Here is a 12517-nt window from a genome sequence, read left to right on the forward strand (position 1 = left end):
AATACAACAAAATGTGGAAAAAGTCAAGGGGTGTGAATACTTTCTGAAGGCACTGTATGCATTTTAATCCAGTGGTTCAAAATGAGAACTGATGTGTGGAAAAAGTGGCGAAAAGAGTCAAAATGCCAAATGTTTCAGTTAAGGATGCAGAGGAAGAGTCAGAAGAAGACCAGGATTATGTCCCTTCTGAGGATTGGAAAAAGGTAAATATATTGTTTAATCATTCGTTAGATATGATAGTTCCAGTGGCGATTTTAGCATGTAAATCTTTGTGGGGCAAACTCAACAAATCTTTTTAAGAGCCACTACACCAACGTTCCCGAAATAATCCTGTGCAACTTCCAGCGCTCAGTGTTTACTGTGAACACTGAGGCTGTACCCGCTTTAAGTTAGTTTTAAGTGGTCAAGTAGGCTGCTGTGGTTATTTGATCATAATGTAGGACTACCAGAGGGGCCTACCATAAAAAAACAATGGAGAAAATGCATCCCATAACATTTTAACATGGGAATAGCTGTACTATCATTCAGTCTACAGAAGCAGCCAATGTCGGGTTCAATGTAGGCCTACGTTCCATGAGACTTTTGAAATTAACTTGTTTATCCACTTGTCCTTCAGACAAGGAAGTGACTGAAAATGTTGTTGTTTGATGCAAGAAACCACTGTACAAAATAAAATTAATTATTATTCCCATACCATTATTACAGAGATTCAGGCAAATTATGCTACCCTCTGCCTATTGGCTACTTAGCTTATTCAAGCTTCTCAAAATACAACACTGCCCCTTTAAGGCAAAAAAAAAAAGCTCTTTACTTGACTCGCTTTTCAACGATGTTGTCGTGACGTGACTTACTTTAATGTATGACTGTTATTTATCGAATCACCTAATTATGTTTAATTGTCACTCGATTAAATTAATAATGTAACAATTAACTCATTAGGAATTTGGGGCACCACGGAATAAGTTGTTTAACGAGTTACCATCTCCCGAATTAAACTCAATGGACATATATGTTTTATACAGTGGGGGAAAAAAGTATTTAGTAAGCCACCAATTGTGCAAGTTCTCCCACTTAAAAAGATGAGAGAGGCCTGTAATTTTCATCATAGGTACACGTCAACTATGACAGACAAATTGAGATTTTTTTTCTCCAGAAAATCACATTGTAGGATTTTTTATGAATTTATTTGCAAATTATGGTGGAAAATAAGTATTTGGTCACCTACAAACAAGCAAGATTTCTGGCTCTCACAGACCTGTAACTTCTTCTTTAAGAGGCTCCTCTGTCCTCCACTCGTTACCTGTATTAATGGCACCTGTTTGAACTTGTTATCAGTATAAAAGACACCTGTCCACAACCTCAAACAGTCACACTCCAAACTCCACTATGGCCAAGACCAAAGAGCTGTCAAAGGACACCAGAAACAAAATTGTAGACCTGCACCAGGCTGGGAAGACTGAATCTGCAATAGGTAAGCAGCTTGGTTTGAAGAAATCAACTGTGGGAGCAATTATTAGGAAATGGAAGACATACAAAACCACTGATAATCTCCCTCGATCTGGGGCTCCACGCAAGATCTCACCCCGTGGGGTCAAAATGATCACAAGAACGGTGAGCAAAAATCCCAGAACCACACAGGGGACCTAGTGAATGACCTGCAGAGAGCTGGGACCAAAGTAACAAAGCCTACCATCAGTAACACACTACGCCGCCAGGGACTCAAATCCTGCAGTGCCAGACATGTCCCCCCTGCTTAAGCCAGTACATGTCCAGGCCCGTCTGAAGTTTGCTAGAGTGCATTTGGATGATCCAGAAGAGGATTGGGGAGAATGTCATATGAGTCAGATGAAACCAAAATAGAACATTTTGGTAAAAACTCAACTCGTCGTGTTTGGAGGACAAAGAATGCTGAGTTGCATCCAAAGAACACCATACCTACTGTGAAGCATGGGGGTGGAAACATCATGCTTTGGGGCTGTTTTTCTGCAAAGGGACCAGGACGACTGATCCGTGTAAAGGAAAGAATGAATGGGGCCATGTATCGTGAGATTTTGAGTGAAAACCTCCTTCCATCAGCAAGGGCATTGAAGATGAAACGTGGCTGGGTCTTTCAGCATGTCAATGATCCCAAACACACCGCCCGGCAACGAAGGAGTGGCTTCGTAAGAAGCATTTCAAGGTCCTGGAGTGGCCTAGCCAGTCTCCAGATCTCAACCCCATAGAAAATCTTTGGAGGGAGTTGAAAGTCTGTGTTGCCCAGCGACAGCCCCAAAACATCACTGCTCTAGAGGAGATCTGCATGGAGGAATGGGCCAAAATACCAGCAACAGTGTGTGAAAACCTTGTGAAGACTTACAGAAAACGTTTGACCTGTGTCATTGCCAACAAAGGGTATATAACAAAGTATTGAGAAACTTTTGTTATTGACCAAATACTTATTTTCCACCATAATTTGCAAATAAATTCATTAAAAATCCTACAATGTGATTTTCTGGATTTTTTTCCCTCATTTTGTCTGTCATATTTGATGTGTACCTATGATGAACATTACAGGCCTCTCTCATCTTTTTAAGTGGGAGAACTTGCACAATTGGTGGCTTATCATTCTCATTCTGAAAGTCGCATAATCCTTGAACCTGCAAGATCCCTAACCTTATTGATAAATCAGCAATACACAAATTGGCTTAATTATTTATTTACTAACTAACTAAATAATAACACAATACAAACACACACAGGTTATTGATTACTAATGTAATATAATGAAAACAAGTCCCTAGTGGACTGGACTAACAGTCGCATGACTGCATGGGTAGAAGGAGGGTCAAAGTGGAAGGGAGAGACAGAGATTCAAACTATCGTGGTTCCTTTGGAGACTATGCTCACAGTAATCATAATACTTATGCACCCTAATAACACTAATTCGGATTAGAAATGCAACATGTATTTACGTGTAGCTGGCCTCGATAGTTGAGTTGATGATGTAGGACTCTGTTTTGGCCACCAGATATCCCAATGTTCTTGGTAGAGTTTCTGGTCGTAGTGCTGGTTAGAATGGATATTTCAGATGTACCAGCGGTTGTCTTGAGAGGGATTGTCCTTCCCAACGCGTGTCTTTAGTGACAGTTCTCTAGACGACTATACATGCCAGCTGCAGACTGAGATGATAAGGTCAACCTCATGTAGAGGTTGAGAGTTTCAGAGTTTCTCCATTTAAAACGTGTGGACTAACGTCTCACGTTTTCTGGTCTTTCTGGTCTTGCAGAAATTCAACCATTTTACAACGTTTAGCTCACGCTTCACGTCTGCTGGTCTTCCTTTGGTAATGGAGTTGTAGTTTTAAACCATTGTGTAACGTTTAGCTCACACTTCACGTCTGCTGGTCTTGTAGAGTGTCAACCATTTTAAGCCGTGGGCTTCTTGGTCTGGTAGAAATTCAACCATTTGCAACGTTTAGCTCACGCTTCACATCTGCTGGTCTAGAGGTTGATTTGTTTTCAAGGCTTTTTATAGACTCGGGGTGAAAGTGGCATCCCATCATGTTGACACGATCCCTGATGTCACTCGGGGCGTAGCTAGTCACTGTGCATAGTTAATGTGAAAAACTATGTCATTAGAAGACTAAAATCACATTCCTATCGTCACCAAAATACTCTCATACTTAATCATATATTTTATACAACATTTAGATGTGAACTTGATAGATAGAATATGTACACTTTCCGAGTTAGTTATTACTTGATACCATCCTTAATGACATCACAAAATAATAAACAATATGACATGATTATTCTTTAGATCCCCACGGACCATTTCCCACATTCTTTTAAGTAGGAATATTGTTTCAATATCCACTTTTGGATGTTGGCATCTTGGCGGGAAGACTTCCTTTGTCTCACAGGGAAATTCTTTCTTCCCATACGAGAGACCAAAAAGAGTCCTTTTCTACAAACTATTTATGACCGGCTGTTAAGTCATAAAACTGGCCCCCAGGGGTGTTCAAACCTTTGCCTAGCAGAAATGTTTGATCCTCAACCCATGAGGGCAAGTCATGACAATGTGTAGAAATGTACACGTTTTGTGCTCTTGTAGGGAGCAATCACTCCCCTATTGCTGACTACAAATTATGTATAACTGGGCTAATAACTCACTAACTAGCAAAGGATATGAACAAAATGTGCACACGTGGCTACATGCAGCTCTCGCTTTGATCTCAAAACAAGCGCATCTACTCACGACCGCTCATGGTGTAAACACAGTCCAGTTCAAAGTAAATGGCACAGATCCATATATGGCAATGGTCTATTTGCATATAGTCCTACTGCAGATCGGAATGTTTATGCCGCACCAGTCTGTGTAGAGTACGGGCTCAGTCGTGCGTGTCAATGCAATAGAATCCTACTCCGATGTGTTCTGACTACAACAAAATCTCTTGCGTAGTTTCTGTTTCGGTATGTTGCATTGAAAGTGGCTAATATTGCGTTGATTAGATCACAATTGCCACAGTAAAGGGAAACGTTGATAGTGTTAACAGGGAAAACTCTAGAACAGTGGTCACCAACCTTTTCTGAGTCAAGATCACTTTTAGTCAAAATGCAAGCCGAGATCTACCGCTCAGATTTCTTTAAACTTTAAAACTTAAGCCTATGCAACATTAACCAATTAAAAACAGTACTGTAGCAATGACGTTTGTACAGTAAGCTATAGGCCTAATGCATTATCACCGCATATTGGCGTTGTTTGAATTACCCTGCTAGCATTGTTGTTCGGGCCATTTAAAAAATATATACAGTTGAAGTCGGAAGTTTACATACACCTTAGCCAAATACATTTAAACTCAGTTTTTCACAATTCCTGACATTTAATCCTAGTAAAATTCCCTGTCTTAGGTCAGTTAGGATCACCACTTTATTTTAAGAATGTAAAATGTAAGAATAATAGAGTGATTTATTTCAGCTTTTATTTATTTCATCACATTCCCAGTGGGTCAAAAGTTTACATACACTCAAATAGTATTTTGTAGCATTGCTTTTAAATTGTTTAACTTGGGTCAAACATTTCGGGTTGCCTTCCACAAGCTTCCCACAATAAGTTGGGTGAATTTTGGCCCATTCCTCCTGACAGAGCTGGTGTAACTGAGTCAGGTTTGTAGGCCTCCTTACTCGCACACACTTTTTCAGTTCTGCCCACAAATGTTCTATAGGATTGAGGTCAGGGCTTTGTGATGACCACTCCAATACCTTGACTTTGTTGTCCTTAAGCCATTTTGCCACGACTTTGGAAGTATGCTTGGTCATTGTCCATTTGAAAGACCCATTTGCGACCAAGCTTGAACTTCCTGACTGATGTCTTGGGATGTTGCTTCAATATATCCGCATAATTTTCCTTCCTCATGATGCCATCTATTTTGTGAAGTGCACCAGTCCCTCCTGCAGCAAAGCACCCCCACAGCATGATGCTGCCACCCCCGTGCTTCACGGTTGGGATGGTGTTCTTTGGCTTGCAAGGCACCCCCTTTTTCCTCCAAACATAACAATGGTCATTATGGCCAAACAGTTCTATTTTTGTTTCATCAGACCAGGGGACATTTCTCCAAAAAGTACGATCTTTGTCCCCATGTGCAGTTGCAAACCGTAGTCTGGCTTTTTTATGGCGGTTTTGGAGCTGTGGCTTCTTCCTTGCTGAGCGGCCTTTCAGGTTATGTCGATATAGGACTCGTTTTACTGTGGATATAGATACTTTTGTACCTGTTTCTTCCAGCATCTTCACAAGGTCCTTTGCTGTTGTTCTGGGATTGATTTGCACTTTTCGCACCAAAATACGTTCATCTCTAGGAGACAGAACGTGTCTCCTTCCTGAGCGGTATGACGGCTGCGTGGTCCCATGGTGTTTATACTTGCATACTATTGTTTGTACAGATGAACGTGGTACCTTCAGGCATTTGAAAATTGCTCCCAAGGATGAATCAGACTTGTGGAGGTCTACAATGTTTTTTCTGAGGTCTTGGCTGATTTATTTTGATTTTCCAATGATGTCAATCAAAGAGGCATCCACAGGTACACCTGCAATTGACTCAAATTATGTCAATTAGCCTATCAGAAGCTTCTAAAGCCATGACATAATTTTCTGGAATTGTCCAAGCTGTTTAAAAGTCACAGTCAACTTAGTGTATGTAAACTTCTGACCCACTGGAATTGTGATACAGTGAAATAATCTGTCTGTAAACAATTGTTGGAAAAATTACTTGTGTCAGTAGATGTCCTAACCGACTTGCCGAAACGATAGTTTGTTAACAAGAAATTTGTGGAGTGGTTGAAAAACGAGTTTTAATGACTCCAACCTAAGTGTATGTAAACTTCCGACTTCAACTGTAGATACTTCAACATTTTAGGTAGGCTATATAATCACACCGGTAATAGATCTGTTGTTGTATTACTTGTGAGCCACAGCTGAGTGAGCATACATTTAAATAATATGCTTTTTATTTTGCTGGGCTGATGGTGCCTGCATCTCAGGGGTGCAACTTTCACTGGGGATGGGGGGGGGCGTCATGTCCCCCACACATTCTGAAATTGCATTTTTGTCACCATAAGTTTTATAATTGCAATGGGATACAAAAAACAGCGGCAGTGTGTGCTTTAGGACCATGCGGATGCTTCAGAGCGGTCGGGTAGGCTGTTTGGAGTTTTCACTAGGCTGGATTTAGGATACCACAAAGCAGGCGGACAGGCTGTGTGAAGGCAAAGCTTCTGAAAGGCTGGCTGGACCAGTATGGGAGAGTTGAACATAGTGGTGTTTGGACTGGATTTATGGAGTCGACTCCGACTCCTGTGCTTGAAGTCGTAGGAGTCGACTCTTGCTCGACTCCCAAAACGCGCTGAAACGGATACACACCACCTCATTATTCCAGAGTCCTACTAGCAAGACTACATTTGCGTTCTAGAGGACTGACATGAGCATTATGCTGCCCATTTGCCTAGAAAATGCCTATTTCGTTTGAATATAGAAGGTGATGTGTAGGAACTATAATAATTCAGTGATATTTCTGCTGTGCGCTGCCTTGACAGATCCCATGGGATGATGCGGCGCACTCTATGCTGATAAGCCTATTCTTTGCCATGTAGCCCTATTCAGACGGGTATTACTAGAGACATTGGTTCTGTAATTATTATCCGAGCATGTGCATTATTACAGAGGATGATTCACACAGGCTGTCTTTCCAAACTGCCCCCTGTCATTCGTTTTTTTCGAATTGAATTGACCCTTATGACGGAAGCCTGGAGGTTTTTATTCTAGGCGTGAAGATATTTCAACGTCATGTCCAGATGATAATAGGCTACACTGATAACTCGTGCTTGGCTGCCAAATGTACAGTGAGGGAAAAAGGTATTTGATCCCCTGCTGATTTTGTATGTTTGCCCACTGACAAAGACATGATCAGTCTATAATTTTAATGGTAGGTTTATTTGAACAGTGAGAGACAGAATAACAACAACAAAATCCAGAAAAACTAATGTCAAAAATGTTATAAATTGATTTGCATTTTAATGAGGGAAATAAGTATTTGACCCTTCTGCAAAACATGACTTAGTACTTGGTGGCAAAACCCTTGTTGGCAATCAGAGGTCAGACGTTTCTTGTAGTTGGCAACCAGGTTTGCACACATCTCAGGAGGGATTTTGTCCCACTCCTCTTTGCAGATCTTCTCCAAGTCATTAAGGTTTCGAGGCTGATGTTTGGCAACTCGAACCTTCAGCTCCCGCCACAGATTTTCTATGGGATTAAGGTCTGGAGACTGGCTAGGCCACTCCAGGACCTTAATGTGCTTCTTCTTGAGACACTCCTTTGTTGCCTTGGCTGTGTGTTTTGGGTCATTGTCATGCTGGAATACCCATCCACGACCCATTTTCAATGCCCTGGCTGAGGGAAGGAGGTTCTCACCCAAGAGTTGACGGTACATGGTCCCTTTGATGCGGTGAAGTTGTCCTGTCCCCTTAGCAGAAAAACACCCCCAAAGCATAATGTTTCCACCTCCATGTTTGACGGTGGGGATGGTGTTCTTGGGGTCATAGGCAGCATTCCTTCTCTTCCAAACACGGCGAGTTGAGTTGATGCCAAAGAGCTCGATTTTGGTCTCATCTGACCACAACACTTTCACCCAGTTCTCCTCTGAATCATTCAGATGTTCATTGGCAAACTTCAGACGGCCCTGTATGTGCTTTCTTGAGCAGGGGGACCTTGCGGGCGCTGCAGGATTTCAGTCCTTCGCGGCTTAGTGTGTTACCAATTGTTTTCTTGGTGACTATGGTCCCTGCTGCCTTGAGCTCATTGACTAGATCCTCCCGTGTAGTTCTGGGCTGATTCCTCACCGTTCTCATGATCATTGCAACTCCACGAGGTGAGATCTTGCATGGAGCCCCAGGCCGAGGGAGATTGACAGTTATTTTGTGTTTCTTCCATTTGCGAATAATCGCACTAACAGTTGTCACCTTCTCACCAAGCTGCTTGGCGATGGTCTTGTAGCCCATTCCTGCCTTGTGTAGGTCTACAATCTTGTCCCTGACATCCTTGGAGAGCTCTTTGGTCTTGGCCATGGTGGAGAGTTTGGAATCTGATTGATTGATTGCTTCTGTGGACAGGTGTCTTTTTATACAGGTAACAAACTGAGATTAGGAACACTCCCTTTAATAGTGTGCTCCTAATCTCAGCTCGTTACCTGTATAAAAGACACCTGGGAGCCAGAAATCTTTCTAATTGAGAGGGGGTCAAATACTTATTTCCCTCATTAAAATGCAAATCAATTTAACATTTTTGACAGGCGTTTTTCTGGATTTTGTTGTTGTTATTCTGTCTCTCACTGTTCAAATAAACCTACCATTAAAATTATAGACTGATCATTTCTTTGTCAGTGGGCAAACGTACAAAATCAGCAGGGGATCAAATACTTTTTTCCCTCACTGTATGTTTGAATGCCCAGTCATATTCATATAATCTAAGACATAAATTACTGCAGTTTAAGACCATCCATAGAACATACTATATGCCATTGAAACTGAATTACATGCACTCAAATGTATTTCCTCTGCTGGAGGTGTAAAACACAAATGGTCTTGTGAAGGCTGGCTGAATTCTGGCAAAGAGTATGTATATTATTTTATCTCAGCATGTCTACAGATTCTCCCTTCTCCCAGTTTTTGTTTGCTTGGAATACTGGAGACTGTTATCAGAAGAAACTGTGTAACCTAGCATTTATAGCGGCTAAGAAATTTAATTTCCATTAATTGGAAGGTTGGTTATCTTCCCACAATGTCACAATGGATGGCAGAAATGTCAAGTTATGTATTACTAGATTTATTACAAGATTAAGGGTATACTGGGCAACTTTCATAAGGTCTGGATGCCTTATATGGAATACAGTACGACAAAAGGAGTCTGTATTGAAAGCATGCCGACGTCAGGGGAGATACCTATTTAGGCAATCCCTAGCTGCTGGGCTGCTCAGTCCTGGTCCTGGGGGTCTGCCATCCTGTGGGTTGTCACTGGCCTTGGCCTAAAACCCGAAACCAATCATTTATGTTTCTCTAAGATCCTAAGGTTGAGTGGGGTGTGTTGGGTTGGGGCGCTACAGGGTGTTGGACCCCTATGGACAGGTAAGTAAAAAGAGCTCTACAGTACATTAGGCCTATGAGATTAATTATATGGAGGATTTGCTGTTTGTGTATTAATTTGAGGTGTATGTGTTTTTTTGGGTGTGTTTTTTTAAACCGTTTGTTTCCAACCCTTTCCTTGGGAATAAAAAAAAAAGTGGGAAGGAAATTGTTGGGAGAGAGTTGAGTTTTGTACTAGACTGGTGAGGGTCAGGCGTGCAGGCGGTTTGGGCTGGCTGAAATTTGATATAGAGAATAAAGACAATCAAAAGTATAAATATTTTGTATTTTTTAAAGCTGTTCATTTGTTAGGCTATTGGTTAAAGGTGTAACACGATATTGATGATTGAATTGCCTTTGATCTATTTCAGTCTTGTCAATCACATAAACATGTTTAATAATGATCTCTTACCTAGCCTTATGACTGTGGGCATTTTTGCTTACTTTTTGTTGTTCTAAATAGAACGGCATATTGGATTGTGTAGAAATGCAGAAAATGAACTAAAAAAACAAAACAATTCTGGCCCAAAACATTCTGTGGGAGGACCCCCAGTCCCACTGCCAGGTTATGTTCCCCCCACTTCTAAAACCAAAGTTATGCCCCTGCTCCATCTGATGGTCAGTCTCAGCGGAGGGAGAGCGCAGCAGACTGAGGGTCCGCCTCTCAGCATCCCTCCGCTCTCCCTTTCCTCCACTGACTCTGACCAAAAAGGGACACCGTCTTCCAGCTGATGGCGAAACTCGAGTCGCACCGCATTATTTCTGCCTCATGCACAAATTCAAGTTGTTACTCCTATGAACAGAGAAAGTGATCAATATTCCTTGATATTACAAAAGACCCAAGCTGCTAATAACAACAACAACAACGCAAGCCTATAGATACACTTTCCTACTCATTCATTACTGCTGCAGTGCTTGTTGTAGCGCTGAGTGGAAATAGGAAGCGTGCATTTTATGGCTTATAAACGTGTTGAATACAAAGTGTTGACAGTGCTGAGTAAGAACTTAAACATGAACTCACTCATAAAAACAGCAACTCTTTGCTGTATTTGTTGACGGTCTCTCTAGTCATGGTTTTAATCTCACAGTATCAACTTTGCTGTAGCTTTCTTTTATACCTGCTACGTTACTGCAGACACGGTCATCTGAACCATCCGATTGGCCAGCGGTAGGCCTATAGTGCATATGATTTGTACCTTCAGACACATGAAATGGTTCAAAATGGCAACGGTTGCTAACCCGGCGCGCAGGGCAGCTGAGTCGGGTGCACCTACCGCCAACAGCCTGAAAAAGAAAAAAAAAGAAGAAGAAAAAAGGAACACATGGCTTTATCGTTGTTTTTTTTTACAGAAATGTTTGGCGATCGACTAGGAATGCCTTGGAGATGGACCAGTCTATCGAGATCGACCGGTTGGTGACCACTGCTCTAGAAAGTTGACTGAAGTTCAATCTCATGCTTCTCTCTGTGGGCTGATATTCTCGGGGCTACTGTGCGCCCGCGTGCAGATTAGAGGGAACATTGCACTACACAACACTAAACAATACATTCATTGCACTATGACAGTGACAAACGGTGCCCACAAACTGTTAGGGCGTACATAAAGCTGTCCCGACCGCATAGCTTTCCTTTCAGCACCATGGAGTGAATCCTTACCACTGCTACACCTGGCTATCAGCGGAGCCTTGTCTGGCAGCGAAATAGTTAATTCAGGCTCATTTACTTCCTTTTTAAAAACCCATAGCTGATATGGCTGACTTGCTTAAATAAAATTGTTTCTACTGACCCCTTGTGGATTTGTGTAACCCGATAAAAAAAAAAAAAAAAAAACGCATTCTCCTTCAATAGTAACGAATGCTGACATGAGTTTTGACTTTTTAACCGTACACAAACATTATTACATTTATGTTCAGAAAATTCATCATGTTTATTCTTGTATCATGAACACTTCGCTCTGAGTATAAGGAAGCGCAAGCAAACGAGCTGCGACGAGGTAGGCCTTCGTTCAGCACTTTCAACATGGACACCGACAGAAATCCAGATAGGTGTTCAGATAAATTCAGCAAGATGTTAAGGCCTTAACTTTACTCTTTAAATCACCACAATCACGAGGATCCGCTTATATAGACAATATACCGACGCACAGAAAGCGCATTGTGCAAACAAATCAACCCTCACATTATCAACTGGAATTACATGGGTCTACTAAACTTTTTGTTTAAAACAAATATTTGAATGGGAAGCATGGTTACAGACCCAACAACATTATATAGTATCCCCTCCTCGTGGAGAAAGGCACATGAGCTAATTATAGTACACAAAGTAAGCAAAACAATGAAATGCATCATTCCAACATTGCCTAAAAGGATGAATAAGATAATGAGAGAGACCTATATAAACAATATAACAATTGAGATGTACAAACTATGGCATAAGGAAACGATGAGCGGATAAGAGGCAAGCCGTAATTTCGATTAAGACAATGAGCGAGCTAGGACGGACAGAGTCAATGTAACTATTTGTTCAGCACGTTTAAAAATGTAGAGCGACAGAATTCAGAACATGGGACATTCTTACAGTGTTCTCCCTGTACACCAAGTCAGAACCATAGGATAAATAACGGGGGCATATAAGCAGACAATGAAACATCTTACAATATTCAATGATGACATTTCTCTAAACAGACAATAAGCTACATGTGCACCACCAAGTCAGAACAGTAGGCTAAGTTCTGAGGGGGTGCGGGACCAAATTCATAGGGTGAAACACATGGGCTACTAACAGCTTACTACACAACATACACTTAGTATTACTTTCTTAGCTACAGTATACTTACAGTTGAAGTCGGAAGTTTACATACACCTTAGCCAAA

At 41.4% G+C, this 12517-nt stretch overlaps 1 protein-coding gene across 1 annotated transcript in view; it reads left to right on the forward strand.

Annotated features, from left to right (window-relative positions):
- Positions 1-12517, forward strand: part of LOC121580676 (mesoderm induction early response protein 1-like) — a 40299-nt gene that overhangs the window by 10762 nt on the left and 17020 nt on the right. Inside the window, exon 6 of the mRNA XM_041895660.2 lies at positions 139-203. Coding sequence (XP_041751594.2) covers positions 139-203 — 65 coding nt within the window. The remainder of the gene's footprint in view (positions 1-138; positions 204-12517) is intronic.

The sequence above is a fragment of the Coregonus clupeaformis genome, chromosome 14 (genome assembly GCF_020615455.1).
Source record: "Coregonus clupeaformis isolate EN_2021a chromosome 14, ASM2061545v1, whole genome shotgun sequence".
In the NCBI taxonomy this organism is placed as follows: domain Eukaryota; kingdom Metazoa; phylum Chordata; class Actinopteri; order Salmoniformes; family Salmonidae; genus Coregonus; species Coregonus clupeaformis.